This window comes from Echinops telfairi, unplaced genomic scaffold (genome assembly GCF_000313985.2).
Source record: "Echinops telfairi isolate 266 unplaced genomic scaffold, ASM31398v2 ScPeMD7_7467;HRSCAF=8505_1, whole genome shotgun sequence".
NCBI classification, from domain to species: domain Eukaryota; kingdom Metazoa; phylum Chordata; class Mammalia; order Afrosoricida; family Tenrecidae; genus Echinops; species Echinops telfairi.
Window position 1 is genome coordinate 23067189 of NW_022111368.1, and position 25730 is coordinate 23092918.

The 25730-nt window shown below is 46.4% G+C and overlaps 1 protein-coding gene across 1 annotated transcript in view; it reads right to left on the bottom strand.

Annotated features, from left to right (window-relative positions):
* Positions 1-25730, bottom strand: part of MAP4K4 (mitogen-activated protein kinase kinase kinase kinase 4) — a gene marked incomplete at its 5' end in the record, with an annotated part of 214671 nt that overhangs the window by 19674 nt on the left and 169267 nt on the right. The window contains 14 exons of the mRNA XM_045283822.1: positions 941-1111; positions 1441-1558; positions 3662-3853; positions 4894-5014; positions 5502-5677; positions 6982-6990; positions 7996-8093; positions 8795-8946; positions 10925-11031; positions 11957-12190; positions 14845-15006; positions 16111-16362; positions 16981-17067; positions 19822-19983. Coding sequence (XP_045139757.1) covers positions 941-1111; positions 1441-1558; positions 3662-3853; positions 4894-5014; positions 5502-5677; positions 6982-6990; positions 7996-8093; positions 8795-8946; positions 10925-11031; positions 11957-12190; positions 14845-15006; positions 16111-16362; positions 16981-17067; positions 19822-19983 — 2041 coding nt within the window. The remainder of the gene's footprint in view (positions 1-940; positions 1112-1440; positions 1559-3661; positions 3854-4893; positions 5015-5501; positions 5678-6981; positions 6991-7995; positions 8094-8794; positions 8947-10924; positions 11032-11956; positions 12191-14844; positions 15007-16110; positions 16363-16980; positions 17068-19821; positions 19984-25730) is intronic.

Sequence of the window (25730 nt, forward strand, 5' to 3'; positions counted from 1 at the left end):
CCCCCCAACAAGGAGAATCAAGGGCACCCATCTGCAGTCCCAGCCAGGATAAGAGACCCAAGAGTGGCAGAGAAAGTGCAAGGAGAGGGTGGAGGACGATGAGGTCACAGGGAGGCGGAGATGCACCCACCCTCCGTCCAGGAGGGACACGAGAGACTCCATGGGAGGAAGGGTTAGAATGAGAAGGCAGCGTCCAGATGACTCTCAGTGAGTTCAATAGAGGCTCTCTCTACAGAAGTGGAGGGCTGGAAAGAGCTCGAACGTCCACAGTAACAACACTGTCATGTGGCAGGCAACGAGGGGCCAAGGAGGAATCATGGAAAGCGGGAGCAGTACTACACTATGGACCGCTGAGCACCTGTGGATCTGCAAGTCCCGCTGAAAGGCCTACACTGGGGGGTGGGGCAGTGGGAATGGAAAGGAGGAGTTTAACAGCCCCTTGAGAACACACTGAAGTGGGCGAAGAAGAGAAGGTTTAGTTGAAAGCTGGGCTGCAGGCTTCAGTTGTAGGCGACTAGCTGACGGTACAAGCCCCACGAGAAACAGCAGCAAAAGGTGTTCAAGATAGCACTGAGTAAGGGACATGGCAGGGTTGGAGGGCACAGGAAACCACGTCTCGGAATGCAGAACGGCAGGGTGCTGTGCACACAGCGCTCTCGAAGACCGCACACACAGCTTCCTAAGTTTGAAAGAGGCCAGGCAGACCCCACAAGTATGAAGGAGTTAAAGTCAGCTCACTGCCCCCCTACTACATAGTCCCTTCTATTAAGTGGCATACTGCTTTTCACCCTCTACTTTACCTGTGAATAATCGTTTCTAAAAAATTAAAATAAAATAAATTTTTAAAAACCAGCCAACTATTAAAAGAGCACTTCTTTTGAAAGGCCAGCCTCTCTGGCTCAGAACGCTAAGAGTCAGAGAATAACAGTGAGATACCTACCCCATAAGGCAGCACACAGAATCTCAGAATTAAATCTCTTCTTGTATTTACGAATCTCAGGGGTGTCGCTCTGTGGCCTAGTGTTGGTGGGATTCACATTGACCACTGAACCCTTGCGGGTAGGGTCTTGCCTTATGGCTTCCGGTCTCATTCCATCACAGGAAAATCCCACTAAAACACAACAAAGTTGAAATCATTTCTATAACCAAAAAAACACTGTGCCTCCCAACCCCACCCCCCAATCCTATTCATTTTACAGCGCAAGTCAACATTGTAAAAGCTATCAGCAACATCTAATTAAGGAAAAGAAATCTGTAAGAGATGTACATGGAAAAAAGAAACTGACTAGGCCGTTCACTGCAAATAAGGCAACAGAAGCGCGATGGGAACAGTTTCAGGCTTCCCAGTCTGTGCCTGCGCACGGTGACCACGCCACGCCTAAGCCACCCAGAGGAACGGCTCCAGGTGAGCGAGTGCTGCCGTGTCGCTCCGTTACTTACCCACAGAAGTCACGGTCGTCCCGCTAGATGGAGAAATCTGTAGTAATCTGGGGTCTATAAAAGGTGTAAAGGAGGAGGAAGATTTGTGTTTCTGGAGTGTGCTACTAGCGGACTGAGTCTGCAATGTAAATTTCAGTTTTATTAATACAAATGACATTGAAAGATGAAATAAAAAAAAATAAAGTACACATTTCCCATCCTCTCCTTGACTACACTACTTCCCACTGCATAGCCCCTGCAGCACCTCTTGTATCGTCTCCCCAAATCTGCACCCAGGCTCTCGGTGTGGGGACATCACAGCCCCAGGGACGGTCCCGGAACCTGGTACCAGAGGCAGAGCTACATTCCCTTTCTGACGTCTGCATCTGTCATCGCAAACAAGGCAGTTGCTAGCTAGTAATAGACCCTACATTTCATACTCCGAGTCTTACATACATATATATAATTATACATCTAAACAAGGGCTCACTGCCTTGATCTCAATTCACAGATAAGCTCATTTTACCACTTGTACAGAAAAAAAAAGCCCAACTAATTTATGCTGGGCTATCGGCAAATGTTCATTTTAAAGTTATTTTGCGACTACAAGCATTTAGGTGCAACACTGGCAAACCCGTCTCAACCGCAGGCTCCCTGGTGCAAGGGGCCGACGGCAAAACCAAGCACACCCTCTGTCCTTGGAGGGCACACCTGGTATTTTGGTTAATCGTGGAACTTGAGACACAAAGGGAAAAAAACCAACCCCCCACCCCCCCCCAAAAAAAATCCAAAAACACAACACAAAGAAAGTGAAACAAACTGTTAAGTGAAAATGTAATGACGATTAAAGCAAAACAAACAGAAAAATAAACTTGCCAGTTTAGTGAGTTAAAGGTTATAGGAAAACACTACACATTAGAGCAAAATGGAGCAAGATTTAAAATACAGGGAGGAACGTGAGTGTAGGCGAGATATATCACGGGAGGAAAAGGCTATGTCTCAGTGGCTTCTGTCGGGGCTACCCTGTCTCCTGCCCAGCGCTCCGTGTGGCACCCGCCATCCTCTCTCCCCTGGGGGCAGGGCTCACTGAGCTCACCAAGCTCCACTCTTCTCACCCGACAACCTGCCTCCTGGCGGGTTTCCCTCCCCAGCCCCAGGAGCCAGGGACCAATCCAGCCCCTGGCCAGTCTGATGCCTCGGAGGGAGTCCACTGGCCCCTGCTCCAGAAGGGGAGAGGGTAAAGGTGATTCTAACAAGGGAACCAAAACCGGTTCCTGCGAGCACTGACTTAGGGTGGTCAATGCCACGACTGGCCGCCAAAGCTAAAGCTACGTGTCAGCATCCCTTCCCGCAAATACTCGGGAAATGCATTTAATTCAAACCTCTTGTGATTCGGAATCCCTTGTTCCCGTGAAAGGGGCTCAAGGTGGGGCCTGACCCCTTTCCAAAGAGCAAGGAGCACCCTCTGGCACCCAGGCCACGTACCAGTCACGCCTTCGGGCAAGCACAAGGTTTCCCAGGAGAGATGGTGAATGAAAAGCATTCACAGGCCTCCTTGGTGCTCAGCAGTCTAATTTGCTCTGCTCTGAGAAAAGCGTTTGGCCTTCTACGCTGAGTGGATTGTGACTATCGAGGGAAGAAAACCTTTAAACAGGGACGGCAAAAATAGGCAGGCCAAGCCAACCGACCAACCAACAACCTGCCCCAAAACGGCAAACAGGAAAAAACAAGCACCTAGCGACGCCCTGTTTGAAGGAGACTCCCCTTACAAGAGAACTTGTGTGCCCAGGCAAGGACAAGTCCGCGTCACTAAATTTTCCTGCGTGCTTTATTTGTTGGATATAAAATAATTAAAAAGGAAACGAAACAAAATAAAAATAGGCAGATTCCACAAATGACTACAAGAATTTCATGCCAAAGACATAAATGGGTCTGAGAACGCAGCAATTACCTTATTCATATATTTTTAAAAATGAATACAGAAAGCCATGCAACTAAACTTATTTAAAGAAAAGTACATAGTGAACTGGCAGGTTTGGTGGGAAACTGATCTAAGGTTAAGGGATTTGTATGCAGATCTGAAACATGTTACTTGGGGGTGGAGGGGGAGGGGAGGTGACAGAAGAAAGCAGGGTGGGGTAGGGAGGAGGGAGGGTCGCTGGAAAGCTCCCCTCTGCAAACTAGCTACTAGGCAGTGCTGGTCTAACCCTAGAAAAGCAGCCAGCTGTGGTGCGAGACATACCTCATTAGTAGTGAGCTTGTCCTGGGGTGTCTGTGGGGACATGGTGGGTGTCGGCTGGCTGGAGGATGGGGAGGAGGAGGTGGAGGAAGTGGAGGAGGAATGGCTTTGCTGTAAGAGATCTGGCAAGAGGTGAATGCGACCCGCAAAGCCATTGCTCTCATGATGGCTGGCACGCTTTTGGTCAACTGTACTCTGCAGAAAAAACAGGCACACTTGTCTGGCTCACGTGCTGCTGAAATGGCCTACGACCCTACTGATAACTGACTGTTTCCGGTGTGGTGTGGCTCTCAAATGCTAAAAACTGAGGGAAATTGCTTGTGTGTTTCTCCCAGTTCTGCACACAGAATGCCTAAATCAAGGCAACAGAATTCCAGGGACCTCATCTGGTGGCTCCACAATTCTAGCCGTGAGGGTCCAATCTGCCTATCTGCCACACTCGCTTCCGTTACCAAAATGAGTAAACCACATATTGTTAAAAAAATCATTGTTTGAGAGTTCTAGCAAGTAAGCTTGTTGGTTCTTTGAACCCTGGTCTTTTCCACCTTCTTCCCACTTTTCATCCAAGTACATTGTCGTAGCAACACACACTCAGGGAGAAGTCCAAATCACTAGATTGGTGCCTGGTTCTATTTAAATAAGTTTAACTCTTGTTCTAAGAGTGTGACCGAGAACCGAACAGAGGAGGTTAAAACCCAAGTGGAGCACATCCAGGTGATATGCATTCAAGTATTCAACAAGAGAGACCGCCCAACCCTCCTGGCGCTTGGGGAGGTTCTCCCTCTGCCTGTGCCTGGCTCAACCACACTGCCTAGCTCGTCGCTCCCCAGTGCAGCGCCGCAGGCAGTCAAGGTGGAAGCTCTCTGCGGACAAGCCCGGCTGCTCAGCTGCCCTCTCTTGCTGGGCTTCCTCACTCTGTGAAGTCTGTTGCTGAAGGAAAGACTCCCTGTGGCTTTTCTACTGCTCAGACACAGACCGTGAGAATCAGCGTGGTGCTTGGATGAGGGCTGCTGCAAAACATGCAGAGCAGCAGCAATATGGGGTGGAAAACTGCTGGCTAACTTCTGGGCATGCAGTACACAGCCTTGCCTCCCTAGCCCCAGGACCTGCTCTCCTCTGGGTCTGGTTAACATGAGAACAGAAGATGATGTAGAAACAGCGTGAGTGAGTGAATGAGCAAGTGGGTTAATGACTACAGGAAAACCTCAGCCTGACAACAGAGAAGACACAAGTACCTGGCGGACAATCAGAGTGCCCTCCTTGGACGGGGTCATGGCAGGCTCACTTTCTACATCATCATGGACGATCATGGTTCTCACCGATTCCGTTTCACCGTTGCTCAGATTCAGAGAGGACCTATGAAGACAAAGCACAGGAGTTAAGGGTTCGAAAGCCCACCGGCCAGGGGACTTCTGCTCAAATCTCCCATCTGCTCAAAGCCCTCAGACCTTACTGGCATTGCCTGACAGGTGGAAAGCGTATAAACCTTATAGGTGAGCGTTTCCTCCTGCCTGTTCAGTTTGTTTTGGAGCAAAAACTTCAAAGAGTTTGCCACTTAAAGAGTTATAAAGAAGTTAAACCCAACCGAAATGTTCTTTTTATCATAGCCTGAGATGAAAGGGGGGGAAATTTTTAAAAAGAGTACACGCTGGGACGCTGAGGAAAAGCACTGCAGCACATGGTTGGTGCGAATGCCGTGCGGGGCGAAGCCACAAAGGCGGCCTGCTGTGTAATGTTCAGTCCTTATGGAAGTGCCAGCTGTCTCAGGAAACCTGGCTGGTTCCCAGTGGACAGAGCGCTAGGAGAGAAGACCCGCATCCTCTAGAATACAGCCAGGACTGACGCGGCTCTGGTGTCCTCTGGTCCTGAGGGGGACTCATCGGCCCCTTCCTGCTCAAGGTCCTCCTCCTCCTCATCTGTCGTCCCCGACTCCTCGCTGGACGAGGAGTAGTCGGTCACTTTGTGGGGCGGGCGCACATCTTCCACTGCTCGAAGCTCTTTGGCCAGTGCCGTCAAGTCCTAGCGCACAGGGTAGAAGAAGAGAATAAGGCGAGGGGGCTTAAGAGAGCGGGGTGAGCTCGAGAACTCCTTTACTGAAGTGGTCACTAAAACACGCAGGTGCGCTGTTCGCGCAGTGGCTTCCAGCGCTTCCTAGGAAGGCGCACTCTCACAGCTTTTCATGGAAACGACTGCCGAAGGTGTTGAATGCAATTCAAATACGACCACAAGGACAACATGGTCATCTGCTTATTGACAGTCTCACCGTGCTATCACCCCACCAAGCCGAGCGCCCCTCAGCAAGTCCTCAGAGCCTGATGCAGCACCCACGTGACCGAGTCTGCTGTTCAGCGCACGGCCCAGAAAGCAAGCTTCTTCAGAAACAGGTTTGACTCAAGCGTTTAAGTTTTACTGTTTTCACTTTTACGTCTAACTTTTTATTTCGGAAAGTTTCAAACCTACAGAAAATGTGAACGAGGAGGAGCGGCAGGGTTACCATTTAGTTCACCTCGTTTTACCAATAGTTGGCCACCTGTCGCTTTCGTTTTAACAGCCCAAACCAGACCCGCTGCCATCAGGTCAACCCTGACGCGGCGTCCCCCGACAGGACAGGGCAGCACTGCCTCACTGAGCCTCTGAGCTTGAAAGTCTTTGGAAAATAGAAAGCTTCGGCTCTCTTTCATTTTAAAAAGGTGATGATTATGTGTCTAGCTGGCATAGGTGGAGGCAAGACAGACTTTCCTGTCTTTGCTGGTCCTTACTTCCACTTTCCCCACTGCACTTTCCAAAGACTATGTATGACCTTCAGAAAAGAAAAACCCGACAGAGCCTTTTCAAAGGGTTTCCTTCTCTCTTCTGTTAAAATACCTCAATCAAGATTTGACCAATTAACTAAATATTATTTTCCAGGTAGATTATTATTGATGCTACATTCTTTTTCACGTAAATCTCCAAATCCATCGACTTGGGAATTTCATTGTAAAATACTGACTTTTTTAAAAAGCAGGGTATAGAGCTGATTTTTTTTTCTTTTTAAAAATAGCTTTTCTTTTTTTCTATAGTGAAAAACAGTGTTCCTGTGTCTGAGCCTGAACTTCTCAACAAGTGTTGGGGTTGTGCCAGGATTTCATGATTACAGTTACAGTTTTTAAAGAGGGTACTTAAACTGCTGTAATAATCCTTTACGATGCATGTAACACATTCTGTAGGTGATGAGCTGAAGCAAAGTCTAAAAGTTTGTAGATTCAAGGAGGAGAAAGCAAGCTAAGGGGACGAGGCAGCGACAATGTCACTCTGGGGTGGAACCCTTCAGCGGTAGGGCTTACCACTTCAGCCTTTGGCACCGCGTGGTTCCAGTGAGTCCCAGAAGCCACCATTGATGAAGAGTGCACAGTATGAGCCAGGGTGGCAGAAAGGAGAGAGGGGAGAAGCACAGCTGTCAATCTGAGTAGGAAACCAAATCCTGACACTTAAAAATCCCAGCGCGTACACCATAGGCTACAAAACTATTTGGTCCTCCGCCTCCTCTTTGGAAAAAGATAATTACCCCACGTGCACGCACCGGAGCAGTGAAAAAAATGTGTTCTATAGCTCACAATTGAGGATAAAGTGGAGGCACCTACATCTGCAGTCAAACACCCGCGCCCCTAGGCTTGCCCAGTCACAGGGCTGTGAAGAGTTAAAGCGGAGGTTCTCAACCTGTGGATTGCGACCCCTTTAGGTGTCGCCTGATTCTTAACAGTAGCAAAATGACAGTGATGAAGTAGCAAAAAAAATCATGTTATGGTTGGGGGAGTCACCACCACATGAGGCCCTGTATGACAGGGCACGACATTAGGAAGGCTGGGCACCGCTGAGAAGCAGCAGCAGCTGCTTCCCCCAGTGCCAAAAGGCACAACTAAGCAACCAGGAAGCTTAAAAAGGAAACTTAAAAGCATGGATCCAAAAGCCAGTGCTCATGAAGTGAAGACTGTGCGGAGCAGACAGGTAGAAGAGGCTCTTCTTTGGTTTTGGGGTTTTTTTTAAGTGTATATTTTCTTAAAAGAAAATAGTGCTACACAGTTACTACACTTTGCATTGTGCTTCCATTTAAGGTTGACTGTACACAAAACGCATAGTGAATTACTAGCAAAAAGGTATTACTGAGTGCTTTATCCAGGGCATGGATCGAGTAAGACAGAGAGGTAGAAGTGAGTCTGGGTTTTAGGTCATGTCTTTGGATTCATTAAATTTGTGGGGGGAGGGGGGGAGCCGAAAAGACTGCAGACCTCTCAAACTATTTCTAACAGAAAATATTACTCAAGCTGAAAGAAGTAAAAATGACTTTGTATAATCCTTACCGCCGGCTTTAGAGGTCTAAAGACTTCTTTTTTATCTTCAGGTTTTTTGGCTGCATTTTCCAGGCGTTGAGATGGGGAACCTTCAGATTTAGAAGATGCTGTGAAGTTCAAGAGAGACGGAGAAAGGCAGATGCACATTAACACACAGTGCTACAGAGCTGCTTAAGCCCCCCTCCACCCCTACAGGTCAGCCTCACTCCCGGCAGGATCTCCAGATGTAGGTCCGAACTCAGGGCAAAGGGGGAACCTAAAAGATGTCTGGCAGTCTATCCAGTTCCTTACTCAGAATCTTCCAACACCACTGCCTACTTGAGTGTTCACCATCACTACCTAGCTGTGCTAAGCCAGTAACATAATAAGGGGCGCTTCACGAATCTGTTGTGGGTATGCCCAAACCACCGAGACAAATGGCGGTGCAGGCCCTGGTGTCTGAAAGGAGGGTCAAACATCAGTGGTGACATTTAAGCCAATTCCCCTCCACAAATTAATTCAGCTCACGAATTAGTTTCCTTAATGTGCAAAATGAAGGCAGGGGTATACATCTCCATGTCGAAGCATCTTAGGGTACTGACTGTGAGGATTAAATGAGGAAGTGCATGTAAACTGCTCAGTGCTAGGCCCACGGAAGCTCTCAAAAGTCAGCCCTTTATGATGACAATTAGCATGACTGGGATTCGTAAACCTAGAGTGGGACACTGTTTGGTGATGTGCAGCTGTGTGCCAACCACAGCGCTTTCCCGTGGTGGGAGACCCCAGCACCCTGAGCCCAGCCCAATACCACCACAGAAAGCCATCCTACATCTCATTCGGAAGCGCTCCCCGGAGCCGCTCTGCGAACCAGGCTGGGAGCCCGGCTGGGAGCCTGGGTTGCTGGAGCCGGAGGAGCTGCCACTGCCAGGCCTGGGCACCAGTTTCTCCACCCTCTCCCACAGCAGCCGGGGCTCAATACTGCTGTTGGGGAGAAAGAGAGAGAACGGGGTGAATGGGGTATTCTAAGACGCAGAATCAGATCACAAGCGCCTGTTTGAGGTCTGCAACTGGTGTCTTTGGTACGAGGCAAGGCACGAGAGGACGACCTCACAGGCAGCATTCAACGTGAAACCCATCCACTGGTCTGACAGCACTACCCACTGTGTGTATCTCTTATCCTGACAAACTGACAGTGCTAGGTGCCCATATCTTATTATTAAGAGACTGTAAAATAACCAACAAGTATGAGAGACAATACTACCTTGCCCAGTTTAAAACGATCCCAGTTGTTATCATAGCTACAAGTGTGGTTTATATTATCATTAAAAAATTCCTTCACACACACCCTATATTGTTTCCAGCCTGCTCATTCGCCCATGCTTGCTCTCAAAAACTGACACTTTAAATATACTCCTTCACAAGGGGCCTGTTGGACATGTGACAGAAAGTATGGATTATAATGTACGTCCAGTCGTGGATGTGTCCACACCACAAGTTTGCCAGGCAAGAATGAATGCAACAGATTTAATCATAGGCAACTGCCGCAGCGCAACTGATTACTGAAGAATGTTGAGGATTCTTTGATGCTTCTGAGGAGCCATAATGGGGTAGTGGTTACAAGTCGGGCTGCTAGCCGCTGCGAGGTTGGCAGTTTGAAACCACAGGAGAAAGATGAGACTTCTTTATTCCCATAAAGAGTTAAAGTCTCTGAAACTCAAAGGGGATGTTCTACCTGTCCTATGGGGTCGTTCTGAGTCAGAACAGACGTGATGGCAGTGGATTTGGGGTTGTCCTGGCTCCTGGGTTATTGACCACCTCTCCCATTACTTCATATCATACCAAGGTCCAACCTAACTTCTGATATTCGGGGATGATCAAGTTACAAAACATTCAACACAATGATCTTTTCCTTCTCTGCATTCTATGAACCACATGTGCTTACGGAACACATGGAAATGGAGAGTCTCGCTATGGAGGTTAGCTTTTATTCTAATTACATTAAATGCAAATTACATACAATTTTAATTGCACTGAATCAAAATGGCCCATATGGCTCATTGTTGCCGTATTAGACCCAGCAGCTCTAGAAGTTAAACATATCATCTAGCTAATTTATAAGTTTGTTGTGGTTTGTCAGTGCACCATAGACTTTCTTCAGGAAGCTGTGGCTCTTACATCATCCCCCAAACCTGATATAGCCCAGAGATCCTAAATACAGTCCTCTTGGAACTATGGTTCTCTTCTCAGTTGTTCCCTCTACAAATTGTTATAGGGGCTGGAAGTTTGTTCTTAAAAGAGCCCTTGATGGGTTACGGTTGAACTGTTAACTTCAAGGTCAGTGGTTCAAACCCACCAGCAGTTCAGCAGGCAAAGGTAAGCCTGGTTGCTCCTGGGCAGCTCGTCAGCCTCAGAAGCTTGAAGGAGCAGCGTCTGCCCGGCCTCATCAGGCCATTAAGAGTTGGATTCCGCCGGATGGCAGTGGGTGGGACTTTTTTTTTTTTTTTTTTTTTTAACATTTTATTAGGGGCTCATACAACTGTTATCCCAATCCATACCCACATCAATTGTGTAAAGCGCATTTGTACATCGTTTCTCAAAACATTTTCTCTCCATTTAAACCCCCGACATTAGGTCCTCATTTTTCCCCTCCCTCCCCGCTCCCCCCTCCCGCATGAGCCCTTGATAGTTTATAAATGGGTATTTTGTCATATCTTGCCCTGTCCGACGTCTCCCTTCATAGTGGGTGGGACTTTTTATTTCAAAATGACTAATATACACCAGCCTCCTTTTCTGCACAAGGATTTTGTGCATGCCAATGAATTTCACAGCACAGTTTTCTTTTCAAAGAGATCCTCTCTTGACCCCAGTGCCATGACCACGACTGCAAAACAGGAGACACATGGCGATGGGACACAGAAGGCCCACTAGAAGACTGTTCTCGGGTCTGGTCTTCTTTTACCTGGTGGAGTTTCTTTGACCTGCTTGACTATTTTGCTGGCCGCTGGCCTGCAGCGGAGAATCCCGACGGGACAGAACCGGAGAGCGAGATGTTGTTCTCACGGGAACCTTCAGGTAGAAAATACAACAATCAGATTACAAAGAACGTGGAGAAAAAGGATTTCCCTATCAAGACACAGTGCTAAAACAATGCTAATTAAGTCAGCCTTACTACCACCAACCCACCCCCCACCCCTGCTCCTTCCCCGGCCATGCACGGATACAAAGGGGAAGAGCAAAACTTAATCCAAGGCATTTAAGGACGCCTTTCTATGCTTCTGCAACAATTTAATGTTTGGCCGGAAGCTTGGTGGCAAGGGCCATACGGAGCATTTTGCTGCGATCATGTGAGAATCGGGGAAATAAGCTTGAAGAAACCAAACCATGATCTACAAACGGATCAGCAGGAAGCAAAGACCGGTAGGAAGCAAGAAAATATTCAGAGGAAGCAAATTCCAGGTGCAGGAAAAGCAAACTAAAATGTGCCTTTTTGTTTAGTTTCACCAGCATATACCAGAAAAAGAAACCATCTTAAATTTATTTCAAAAGGGGGGAAAAATCATTTTCCCTGAAACATGTCAAATTTTTTTTCTTAAGTCCTTTTCTGAATATTTTTGATATTGGTAATTGTTGCAAAATAACGTTGCCTTGGTCTAACCTTTGAGGCTGCTAAGGTAAATTATGCTTCCATTTGGGTTGGAAGTATACTCATAAATTGACTCTGAGACCATTGTGCAACCTTCACTTTAACAACTCTGGGATCACTCTGCAGCCGTAACAGAGTACATAGTCACTAGGAACAATAAAAACCAGACGGCTCACTGGTGAATGTATCATCCAGGGAACGTTCGCCCCACCATAAAAAGTTCCTTGGATATCTCACTGCCCCTTTAATGGTGGTCAAGTCATCATACCCTTAATTAAAGCACATAACCTTTTAAAATAAAAAAAGACAAACGAAAAAGAAGCACACATCTGTCTTTCTGCTTCTTACCCTTGGAGGCACCTCGTCACTGTCTGATCTAGACCACGCCTTTTGGGTGGGGTCGGGCGCTTCCGACTTAGAGTCAGAGCTCTGACTTAGCACCTCACTGCGGGAAGGTGGACATGGGTCCTGAGAACGAAGCTGGTGGTGTGCAAATTTGGGAGGAGAAGGGTCACTGAAGGAATGGGATCGCGAGACAGGGGAAACATTGTTCTTGAGAGATGCCAGGTGGGACCACTGTACCTTACAAGAAAACAAAACACAAAACATTCAAGGCATAAAACTGGCTTTTCTGGTCAACAGCAAATCGAAAGCAGGAACTTTCAAAGGGGGCAATGCAAAATGGGGGGCTCGAGGGGGGTGAGGGTGCCGTGTTAGGAGAGTCAAGCAACAGTTAAGACTTTCAAATGGAAATGGTCTGGGAAACACAGCAGGGACAAAAGAAAAAACGCACATTTACAAGGAAAACTCTCTTCATACCTAGACGTACACGGGCAGCAGGCAGCAGGGGGATCACGTAAAAGGAGCCTTATGGGCCTACTGTCCTAAAGGGCAGGTGAAGTGCTACATGCACAACCATGTCACACAGAGAGGCTGAGAGGCTGAGAGATCGCGGGAGGGGCCGCGTCACACATGCAGACTCTCCAGCCATCTTCACAGTACGTGGCAGTTTAAGATTTCAGACCAAATTAACAACCAAACAGCACATGTAACAAGCAAAGGCAAACCCCGTAAGTTTTGATAGACTGCCAGAATTTCAAAAATACCAACACATTTCCTTCCCTCTCCCACCTCTGGAAAAAAAAAACAACGCAATTTGTTACTTCCATGCATCTTTATACCAGTTTTTTGTTTTGTTTTTTAAGAAAAGAAAATGAGATTTTAAAAAAGAAAGAAAGATTCCGTATTGTGGCCCTTAGTTGACCTCTGTTGGGGTATTCCTCTTGATAATTCAAAAAGCATGGCACTGACTTTATCAACTGAGTATCTGTCATGCACCCAGTTACTTTTAAATACAGAAAACAAACTCAAGATACTTTAAATGAAATCTTATCTTGAATAGTTCAATATTGTAAATTTACATAAATCTAGTGACCTATCTTAGACATCAATGTACTTTGTACAAACATATTAGATTACAACTGATTCAATTTTTGCCATATGTAAAATCTGAAGCTACTGCTGGGTCTATGATTTCTATATTTTAAAGGTAAGAGTCACATGCACCCGGAGTTCTAAGATATTTTAAGATTTTTCAGCAGGAACAGCGTGTGATTGATCACTTGGGAGTTTACATTTTAAAAATGGCTTCTGAAACAGCCCTACAGGAGTACAGTTCACACCACAGAAGGTTTTCACAGAGTTAAGTCATCGTCAACGGCAACTGTAGAACACGGAAGGAAGAAAGGGAGACTGTGTCTAAGAACAAGTCATGACTATGAAATCAGGCTACACAATGCAGGCACTCCTACTTTCACACGGCTAGAGGTCAGATGGCAAAAGGTTTTCTCTTTAAGGTAAATTAACAAAAATGTTTATTCTGGACGCTTCACTTAGCTCTATACAGAGAAACGGTAGAGATGATAGAGAACTAAACTGTCAGACTCATTCAGCTCATCTGTCCCCCCCTTCCTTTGATTTCCTCTGACCACTGCCCGCGTTCCTTTCAGGGTTTGCTCTGTGGAGCTGCACATTGGCTGAGGGGTCAGCTCTTTGGCCCCATGTAACAATGTCCTTCCTAGCATCCCATCTTTCACCTTCAGGTCTGGCTCTTAACTCCTCCATGCTGTGGTCCCCCAACTCATTTCTTAGAAATGCAAGGCGATTACTTACTTTACAGCGCGCCTTCAGATTCGCATTCCAATTAGTCTTTCAGACACTACAGCTACGTCTATCACAGAAACAGGAACGTAAGTCCCCTAACACATACAAACACCAGTGGCAAGTGACTCAAGTTTAAGAAACAGTTCCCGATATTCTAGATGAGCCAGCGGAAGAAGAAAAATATCCTAGCTCCTGTATGTTAAGGATCTCTCAGGTTTTTAGCCTGGGTAGGAATCTTTGGTCTCTACTTTCTTCTCCAGACAGCATATGGAGGGTCCTCTCAACCCATCCCGCAGTTCTCCCTCAGCTACACACGACAGAATACTGCTCCACTCCAAATGAGAAGCCATGGCCTGTACTAGGACCTACTTCAGGGCCCGGCGATCCTAACAACCCACTGGATCTTAATCTTCCTTGGTTCTTGAACCCTTTGAGAAACTGGTGAAATGCCCCTTTCCCCCCAAAATCATATACATATGAACAAAACAAAAAATTTTACACCTGAAATTTCAGGTGAGTTATAGACTCTTCAAAGCCCATTCGTGGAAATTGCCCGGAGCCAGACATCACAGGATGAAGACCTTACTTTGAAAAGAGTGGTAGAACAGGCATGTTAAAGCTCTATATGTCCTTCCATTTATTTCTACGACTAAAAATAAAACAAAACAACCTTTGAACTAAAATAAGAAGACGCTTATTTATAAAAAGTAATCTGAGTTCAAGAAGGTAAATGTTAGTATATTGGGGAAAGAAATCAATGAGTCTCGATATCCTTAATAAATACAAAATAAATACAAGTGGGCTTCCAAAATTGTGTGGGTGGGAAACTTTCATTACCTTTCAACTTTTGGAAGCCTTCTCAGATAACAAAAATCTTTCTTTAAAAACGGGCAGGGGGGGGGGATCTTTTTTTCTTTTAAGAACTGAACGCACATCCCTCTTTAAACCAGTCTAAAATCACTACAGCTAATCTCCTCCTCCATGCAGGATGAACCAGACTGTTGGCATCACAAGCAGGTCCATGCTTGGCGAGCTGAGGCGTACATCTCAGCCCACGGCAGAACTGACGCTACCTGGGGCTCCGCTGGTCTCTGCAGGGCAGGGTGCACGGACTCGGGGTTGCCATTGGAAAAAGACTCTGATCTGGAAGGCACTGGCGGCTCCAAAGCTCTGCCTGTCTGCTTAGCCTGGGCTTCAGGGGAGCTGTGGTTAGTTTTCCTAAATCTATCTTCCACCTGCATCAGAGAGTTAGAAGACAGAACTCACTGTTAGTAGGGAAAGCAGAGAGCGCAAAGTCTGAACATGGAGGGGCTCGTAAGAGAAATGGTTTTAGTGTAACTTCAGCGACCAGAAAAGGGAGGAGGAGGGGTGGCCAGATGACACAGGGCTACAGTTTCATTCAGGAAAACAAATATGAATCAACAACCTAAAAGATCTCCTCTTGGCCCAGTATGCTGGTCGTATACAATTTCATACTGGCAAAAAAAAAAATCCATCTGTTACATTCAACTAAACGAATAGATTCGAAGACCTCACTGGAAATCCCTCTTTCCACCACCTAACAAAGCCACTCCGGAGTGAGGAAAAGACTTCTTCCTAGAAGTCACTCTGTGAGGGCGACACACAGTGGAAGGATGCCACCTACAGGCCAGCATCCAAAACCGTCTGGAAGCACTTCATGTCCACACCCTCCTGAAGGAGCCCTGTGCCTCAGTGGCTAACCCAAAGGTCAGTGGGCAGAACCAACAAGGTGCTCCGAGGGAGAGAGACAAGGATCTCTTGGAAATCTACAGGCGTCTCTCCTTGATATGGCAGGGTCACTGTGAATCTCAATGAACTCGGTGGCAATGGCTTGGGATCTTCATGCTAGCCCTCAACAGTCCATGCTTTCCCACCTCCTGGTTATTCTGGAGCTCCGACTAGGTCTAAGATACCTGCATGTCAGCAACCCATCCCAACGGTGGATAAGTTAGTAAAAACCAGGCACCCTTCATGCTCACCCCAGTTTTGGAAAAACAACTGACCATTTCCTTCATTTATATATTTTTGGAATGGTTCTGCCAAACCTGTTTCTGGTTCAGTTTCCAATTCATTAAAGATGTGTCCATTAAGGCACTTTGGGGTGGGAGGTGGGGGTAGGGGTGTACACATGAGACGATGTAAGCCCCCTTCATTTCTCTGGAAACAAAGAGCGAGCTAGAGAACCTAGAGGGTGGTTCGTGGGAGGGCCTCTCTGGCCCACTCTCGTAGTAATAGCACACCACTTCTCAAGAGCCTTTCTAGGACGTTCCAGGGCACAAAGCAGGACCAACATCTAAGCAACGAAGGAGAGACGCTACCTCTCGAGCTCTGTCAGCAGGGTCGTAATGGGGTTTGGACTCGGGAGCGTGATAGCTTGGCTTGCTTCGTTCCTGCTGCTGCGGGTGCGGGAGCTGCTGCTGCGGGTGCTGCTGTGGGTGCTGCTGCAGGTGCTGCGGGTGCGGCCTCCTGTGGTCATGCTGTAGAGACAGGAGATATGCTTGTTCTTGTTGCAACTGTCTCTGGAGCCTCTCTGCCTGCCGATGCTCCTCCATCTCCCGCCATCGAGACTCCTTTGGGAGGGAGAGGATAACACTAAATCTACGGACGCTGGAGAGCTCACCTCCGTTTCTGTACTCCTTTTTGTGTTTGTAATTTAAGCACATACTTTTTTTTCACACTTCCCCCTTGATTTTTTCAAATAAAGCAAAAGCGGCTGTGATTTTAAATGGCATTATTACCTGTGGAAAAATCTGACAGCTTGTTGCTAAGGATAATAATCACTGAACAGAGTAAAAGAGAATTCAATTAAATGTTGGCTTCAGTGGCAAAATATATGTATAGTACACAACGCAAAAAAATCCCCCACCAGTATATCCCTAAACATGTATCCCCAAGGAGTTCTGGAACATGGCATGCGCTGTGAATCTATACAGACCTTCCCGCTCTAGTTTGTTCACTGAGTGACAGGTTCAAAACTCTGTCCATCTACCGAGTGAGCACAGTTGGTGGAAGATAAACAAATAAAGGAGTCACCTCTCAAGGTGCCCACCCACAGCACTAGGACCACAGAGGACGCCTCCGTTTGAACCTGTCTGCCCACAACACTCATGAGAATGTGCCGGTGACCACCCGTGCGGTGCCCAGCTCCGGGGAAGGGGGCGCAGAAGAAGACAGATGCGGTGCGTTACCAGTAACATGGCCTGCTCCTGGAGCAGCTGCTGCTGAAGGGTTTCCAAGTGCCGCTGCTCTTCTTCCAGCTGCCGCCTGATATACTCCTGTCACACAAAAACCACCCAGCGATCAATTCAGCCCAAAGGAAAGCCTCAGGACCACCTGCCCCAATCGTCGTTAGTAGGAAATTCACTAGTGAAGGACGCTGCTACAAACAAAATAAAACCTACTGCTGAAGAGGTTCCCAAGACCCGGCAACGGGCCACTGAGCCCTAAAATGTCTAATCAATGGTGCTGTGCCTGCCCTTCAGTGGCATGCATGCAGGCGGGGAGCGCAGTTCTATGAGGGCACTGCTGGTACAGGCAAATACGGGGTCCTAAAGGGGCCTGCTGCCTCTTAAGGCTGGTAGCCATCAGAGAACTCAGAAGTGTACACAGAAAATCAGACGGTCCTGATCAATAAATGTTTAATTATGAATGGTCATTTATTCCAAAGCAGGGAGTTTTTGAAATCTAAAACCAAATCCCACGTAGTAACAAAATGAAACTAAGCATGCTCTGCGCTTCCTGTGGTTCAGAAGATACCTGGGATGACCACACCCTACGGGCCCCGGTCTGGGAACAGCAGGCTCGGGAGCCCACCTTGGATGAACAGATGCAGGCTCTGCATGTAACTCCGCAGAGGGGATGGCTTACTCACCTGTCACGAGGAACACATGGCGCTATTTCCAAAATAAAGTCCTGCAGAAACCCTGCCTTGCGTTGCCTGTCTATTGTAAATCTTGACGGTATTTCAGGTCACACCGAGCAACAGCTTGATGGTCTCTATCTGTGGCCAGCTCTCAGGCTCATTAGACAAATAGGATCGAGACTATCTAGTACCAACTCCCAAAATGCAGCTCAAATATCACACAAGGGAAAAACTATGAAAAGTTTAGAACCTTTTATAAGCAGCAGTCTTGTTTTTCAAGTGAGAAATTCTAACTAATTTGCTCCAAGCATCTATGAGGAGAATTTTTATTCTGAAATTCAGATCCCCACCCCCCACGCCCTATTGCTGGCCATCCAACTTGCACGATGGCACATTTAGACTTTTTTTTTTTAAAGCTCTATGTGGGGAGGGGTGCATTTCAAAAAGATAGTGGAAAATGGAATTAAAACATAGCAAAATGTTTTCATTGTGTGTGGGTTGAGCAGAAGTCTTACTTAGCCAGTAATTCTCATTGGGAAAAGGCTAGATGACAGAGAAATCATAACAGATATGTTTCTTTAGAACCACTTATCTTACAAATTTAGTCAAAACGCCAATCAGGGGAAGCTTACTTTGGAAATGGTCGCTTGGTTCAGACCTGGCCTCCTAGGCCCATTCATTTACCCATGTAATTCTCCACCACCCACGCTACGACAGCCACTGCCCCAGCAGCAGCCTCACCGACACACGCCATCTACAACCACCCATGCTACGACAGCCACTGCCCCAGCAGCAGCCCCACCGACACACGCCATCTACAACCAGGAGGCTAAACCATGAGGAGTTGTGCAGTGACAGAACATATGCACTGTGTGAGTGACAGTACTGCGAGAAATCCACCAAGTACCAAGTAGACACATCATTAAACAAAGAACGAAATTTACATGCAAGCTCTCTCTCTGTAAGAAGTAGCACTAAAGGGTTACTTCCGAGCCAGAAATTGAAGCCGCATTGTTTCCTGCCCTCGCACTGCAGGGCAACTAGAAACGACGTGTCCTATACAAATGGCAATGATTTTAGCGTGCCGCCAATGAACACACACACACACACACACACACAATCTATGCAGACCTCGCATGTTTCCCATAGCATTGTTAGCATGGAAGTAATTCTTTTGTAACAGAAATAATGAAGAGTAACCGTGATTTCAGATGCTTCTTTGTTTAAAAGAAGAAGGTGCACAAAAGAAGCTATTCCCCAAACCTAAGGACTGTCACTGCAGAGCTAATGCTGAGTTGTACTATCGTACTCTCCCCTGTAATTCAAATGTTAACTGTGAGAATTAATCTTAGCTGATTTTTAACTCTTCAACGCTTATATAAAATGTTCTCTCTTTGGAGGCCCCATGTGTAAATGCAACTAGAATATTGAAAAAACAAAACACATGACCCAGTTCCCTAAGCAGTTAAATACCAACAAAGTAAGAGATTCGAGTGGTCCTTTAATTCCTAGGCCAAGTGCCAGGGAGCAGAGCCCATGTTCAGCAAGAAAAGTGCATGAGCGCTTCAAGTGCAGACACATAAATCAAGGTTGAAAGGTAGTCCCGTGGTTTACAAATATTGTAAAGATATGAACTCCAAATATGATTTCAAACTAGTCTCCATTTACACCTTGCCGCTAAATCAGAGCTTAAGACATTGAGCAGTCAGTTCAGAGACATGATAAGTACAGAGGTTAGCGACTAGTCATACCAACAACACACACACAAAGGCAGGCAGCGCTTACTTTTGTTGACACAGATTACTGAGGAAAAAAGGAAATGATCTCTATAAAGCCATGTGTGGCATTAATAAAATGCTCTATTGCCGCAAGTCCGCCTTTTCCGGCTGAGCATAACATAAAACTGGTCCTAGCCTTTCTGTGTATGCACGCCATTAGGAAAGTTCATTAGCGTCTTGATATTCGGGGTTCACAAACTTTTTTCAGGTATCTTTTGGGTGTTATACTATTTGACAACTCATTAAGTGACTGTTTTTAAGAGGCTTCTCAGGCATAAAGACAAGGAATTGGCTTTCTTGGTGTGCTTCCACATTTTTTAACCCCGAGATGCACGCGGGCAGAACGAGGGTTCTCACAAACAGCCTGGGAACCGTCGTTGGGAACTGACCTGTTCTCGTTCAACCCTCCTCTTCTCCTCCTCGGCCCGCCTCCGCTCTTCCTCCTCTTTGCGCCGCCGCTCCACTTCCTCCAGGCGTCTCTTCTCCTCCTGCTCTCGCCTTCGCTGCTCCCGCTCTTGCTGCCGCCTGGCTTCGCGCTCTCTCCTTTGTTGCTGCGGAGAAAGAGGTACAGTCAACCACCAGGCTCTCCCCGCTCTACTTACAGGTGGAAGCTAACATGGGGTGGCCCATGCACCTTGGTCGCAATTTCCAAAGTGGCCCATAACCCCTACATACAGATTTCCTGAGTCACTTGAAAGTGAATCTTTCCTAGGAAACGTTTTAAGAAAAAAAATGGTATCAAGTGAAGAAACAATTGCCATTTGATGTATATGGCATGATTTTTTGAGCTTTCCCCAAGCTCCGGAGTAAAAGCCAAAATAACATTAGCATACAGTGTTTACCGCCACAGTTCAAGCTGTGATGGCCAGATGCTAAGATGGCCAGGGGCAGGCAGGTGCTGGGAAGGAGCTTAGAGAGGCCACTCACTGGATGGGGTGCCTGGTGCCTCTTAATGTTTTGCAGCGAAACACACTTACATCGAGTCTGGCTTTGCACTTTTTCCCTAAGAGCGAAAATCCTCTTTGGGTTTCTTTCGATCAGCAAAACCCAAAAAGGGTTAAAGCAAACGTTGGGGCAGCGTGGGATACCAGCCAGGCTCCCTCATAAACAGTTGTCCAGAGCACTGTGTGTAAACCCTTACAACATTCGGTTCATTTTGCTAGCAATTGTTCTCTACTGAACAAGGAGCGTTGGGAGTGCTGTGGCGAAGTGCACAGGGGGTCAATGGTTCAAATCCACCAGCCCCTCCACAGAAAGCCGTGGCAGCACATGTAAAGTTTTTGTAAAGACCTACAACATTGGCAACCCTATGGGCGCAGTTCTACTACGGGACAACAGACTTGACAACTGGGGGGCTGGCTTTCATTAGGGTTGGGGTGGGGACCGTCTGGCCCACGGGCCATATGAGGCTCGTAAAATCATCAAGACCAGCTAGTATCACACACCTCACGAAAGAGACACCGATCCAGCCATCACATTAAGTTCATCAACTGTACGACCAAATATAGCAGGCTCGTTTTTAGGTAGTTGATATTATAAAGATCAAAATGGCCTTTGGCAGGAAAAGGTTCCGCACACCTAAACTGGAAGAACAAGTAATTCTTTTGCTATCACCAACTTAGGGTCCTGGATACAAAAAGAAGAAACGAGAAGAAATAAAAGACTAGAAAGAGAAAGCACTTCGCAAAGGAACAAGAATCATAAGCACCATGATTGGTACGATGAATATTTAAAAACGCTAACAGCGCACACGTACTATGTATCTGCCCTGGTGTTCCTTATATGACAGTCTTTACTGCATTTCTTTGACCTGTGCCACATACTCACAACACCCTAAATCTAAAAAGACCTCACTCGCTGCCCTCAAGTCAATGCCCACTCAGAGTAACCCGACAGGGCAGAACACAACGACCATATATACTCGAGTACGAGCCGACCCGAAATCCGCAGAGGTGCCTAATTTTACCACAAAAGCTGCATTGCAAATGTGCTGGGAAACTCGGCTTATACTCAAGTATATACGGTATATCATGAGTTTTCTGAGACCCTAACTGCTCACAGGAAGGAAAAGCCTCATCTTTTTTCTGAGGAGCTATTGGTGGTTTTGAACTGATGACCTGGCAGATCAAAGTCCAACTCATAGTCACTATACCACCATGGCTCCTCTAGGAAGTACTTGATCCCTGCTGTACACTTCCAAAAGTTAGAGGTCGTGTCCAAGGTTACCATGCTATCAAATCCCAGCTATGTTGCAGTCATTGGTTGCGACTGAGTTGGTGTGGACACTTGGCAGGTCTATTATAGGCAGAGGAAATGCTTCATAGTCTTCAAAGTAATGACCAGTTGGAAGTAGATCCCAAGGTACCAATGGGTTGATTCAAACTGCCAACATCTCTGTTCGTATCTGAGTGCTTAACTGTTTATAAGTTAAAAAAAACCAGTCTCCTAACTGTCCTCTAAGCTGCCTCCAGTACCAGGTGCATAATGGGTTACACATTGGTTTGCTCACCAACCACTCCCAGGGAGAAAGATGAGGCTTTCTAGTCCGTAACAATTTGCACTCTCAAAAACCCACAGGGGCAAAAACCTATTTTTACTGTGCTCGACAGGGCCGCTGTGAGTCGGAATCAACCAGACAGAAGTTGAGTTTGGTTTTGCACAGTGCTACCGAGTCACTGGAATTGCTGTATTGGCCTTTCCAAATTCAGTGTGTTGGATGTAACAGTCACAGAATAGAGCCATGTGATAAACTCAAGAGTTTGTCTTATCTAAGCCAAAGACCGCTTTTCAGTAAAGCTTTGTATATAGGTGTTCTCAAGTGCCGTTGATTCCATTCATATTCACATGTGCGCGCGTGCACGCGCGCGCGCGCGCGCGCGCACACACACACACACACACACACTAAAGGAGACACTGCCAGTCCTGCGCCATCCTCTCCACCACTGTTCTTTATATTTGAATCCATTGAAGGAGATGAGTGAGTGACCCTCTATTTTTACTGACCCTCTATGTACTAAGAGTGATGTCCTTCGCCAGGGATACATAGTGATGGTCTAGTGCTATGTCCAAGTACATGCGGTGAAGTCTAGCCATTCTTACTTCCACCAGGCGTTGGGGTTGTACTTCTTCCACGACAGATTTGTTTCTTCTCCTGGCAGTCGTGATACAGGTAACACTCTTCAGAACATGCTAATTTAAGGAATCAGTTTTTCTTTGCTCGTCCTTATACACTGTGCAGCTTTCGCCATGTATATCAGGTGATTGAAAACACCATGCTTAGAAGTCAAAGTGACATCTTTGCTTTGTAACATTTTACAAAGGTCTTTTGCAGCAGATTGGCCCAATGCAATGTGTCCTATGAACTCCTCGTGGATGCTTCCATGGATGTTGACTGTGAATTCAAGTAAAATGAAATGCTTCACAGCATCCATATTTTCCCAATCAAACCGACACCACTTACTGATCCAGTGTGAGGACTCTTTGCTCCCTTTATGTTGGGGTGCAATCGGGCCCTCTTCACTTTCAGCAAGCAGGGAGGTGCCCTCTGCACACTGCAGGTAGTTACCAAGTCTTCCACCAATCCTGATTCATGCAGCATGAATATAACCCAGCTTCTTCCATTATATCCTCAGAATACAGGGGCAATAAGTATGGGAAAAGGATAAAATCTGGAGACACAGTGTGGAAATTGCACCCAATCTGATCCCACCACACTGAGGCGAAACACAAAGGGTATGCAACAGAACAGCAAGGGGAACAGAGCAACGAAGTTCCCAGGGGATACAAAAAATTGACTTTAGGGTGAGGGCATGGCACCCCATCAGATTCAACCAGAAAACACTCCTAAAGGTCAAAAACAGACCCTGAAGTATTTACAAGCTTTTCTTTTTTTTTGGCCTTGGTTTTGTTTTCTTTGGTTGCTTTGTTTTGCTCTGTCTTGTTTTTCCGTGCATATTATCTCTGCAAGTCTATCTAGATAAGGCAGGTGTGATAAACAATCTGGAGATGGGGGCGGGGGAGTGGGTGTGAACAAACCCAGAGACAAGTGTGTGGGAGGCCTAGTAGGGTGTGATCAAGGGCAATGTAACAGAGAAATTACTGAAACCCAAATGAAGGCTGAACATGATAGTGGGACAAGAGGAAAGTAAAAGAAAATAAAGGAAAGAACTAGGAGGCAAAGGGCAATTATAGAGGTCTAGATGCAGACATGTGCATATGGAATATATGATGATGATGGGAAAATAGATGTACACATATTTATCAGTTTATTATTACAGGTTTATATTTATAGGTTTATTAAGATAACAGGATGGACATTGGGCCTCTACTCAAGTACTCCCTCCATGCAAGAACCCTTTTTTGTATTAAACTGGCATTCCACGATGTTCACCTTCTCAACACGATCGCCGAAGACAAAACGGGTACATAAGCAAATGTTGTGAAGTAAGCTGATGGTGCCCGGCTATCAAAAGATAAAGCGTGTGGAGTCTTGAAGACTTGAACATAAACAAGCAACCATCTACCTGAGAAGCAACAAAGCCCACATGGAAGAAGCACATAAGCCTGTGTGATCGCAAGGCCTCGATGGGATCAGGCATCAAAGAACAAAAAAATCATATATTTGTGAATGAGGAGGGGTGCGGAGTGGAGACCCAAAGCTCATCTGTAGGCAACTAGACATCCCTGACGAGACAGTCAGGGTGCAGTATAGCACCGATAAAACATACAACTTCCCTCTAGTTCTTTAATGCTCACCACCCCCACTATCATGATCCCAATTCCACCTTATAAATTTGGCTAGACCAGAGGATGTACACTGGTACAGATAAGAGCTGGAAACACAGGGAATCCAGGACAGATAAAACCCTTAGGACCAATAATGAGTAGCAATACCAGGAGGGTAAGGGGAAAGTGGGGGAGAAAGGGGGAATGGATCACAATGATCTACACATAACCCCCTCCCTGGGGGATGGACAACAGAAAAGTGGTTGGAGGGAGACATAGGACAAGATAAGACATGACAAAATAATAATAATTTATAAATTATCAAGGGTTTGTGAGGGAGGGAGGGAGAGGGAGAAAAATGAGGAGCTGATACCATGGGCTCAAGTAGAAAGCAAATGTTTTGAGAATGATGGTGGCAACAAATGTACAAATGTGTTTGACCCAATGGATGGATGTATGGATTGTGATAAAAGTTGCATGAGCCCCCAATAAATTGATTTTTTAAAAACATTTGATCTAAGGGAGGGGGGGAGTTTAAAATCCTGATACACACCTTTCTTGATAGTGAACCTTAAGAATCCTCTAATTTTTTCCCCCCAAAAAATTGCCCCATGGTCTATATACAAGTTATGCATTAGGGTAAGTAACGAAGAGTTCCGGAATTCCCAAATTTCACAAGGTTATCCATAATTTGTTCGGATAGGCAAGGTTTTTTATCACCTGAATCAGGAATCTGGATGGTTGGGCAGTTACGCCTTAGTAATCAGCAGGTAATGAGATCTTCTGGGTGTGGTCTGCTTCCCAAACAGATGGATGGCACAGAGAAGCTTGCTTGCCTTGTGAAGGGCCTGGGTTCTGCATCTGGCCCTTCATCTGGCCTGCAGCTCTCTGGTTGTTCTACCTATTGATCCTGGGAGTTGTCAGAAACCTGCTGACCTGCAATTCATTTGTTCTGCATACAAAGTCTACTATCTGACTGCCAATCTTGGGTTCCTCAGCCCCTGAAAGCATGTGAGTCAGGAGAACCCCTGGTCTGACATGTGACCCACACATTCGGGACTTGCACGCCTCTACTGTAGGAACCCAGGTTACCAGAAGGAACTCCATTTTGTTGTAAACTGCCTTCAATACACTGCTGGCAGCTAGCTGCCACTTCCCCCAACCAAACCTCTCCAGTCCCCCTTCTCCCAGTCCCAGCCCTCGACTCTCTAAGATAACGCCAGACCCCAGCTTGTCCAATTAGCAGGAAATGTAAACTATCTTGTCAAACTTTGAGTTACCACCTGCAGCTGCTCCTGGCCACCTCCTCCTGAGACCTTGCTGGCCTGATAAGACAGTAACCGCCCGAATGTTCCATCCCCTGTCATCCCCACCTCTACACCTGCCCTCTACCTTAACTATAAAGATCCATGCTTTCTTTGTTGGGGGTCTAGAGTGATTTTCAGGGAACTAGCCCCACTCTCCATGCAGCTGTTAATAAAGACTATTTTTTTTCAAACTCAGTCATCAAAAGATAACAGCGTCTGGGTTTTTACAGGCTTGAAGTTAAATAAGCAGCCATCTAGCAGAGAAG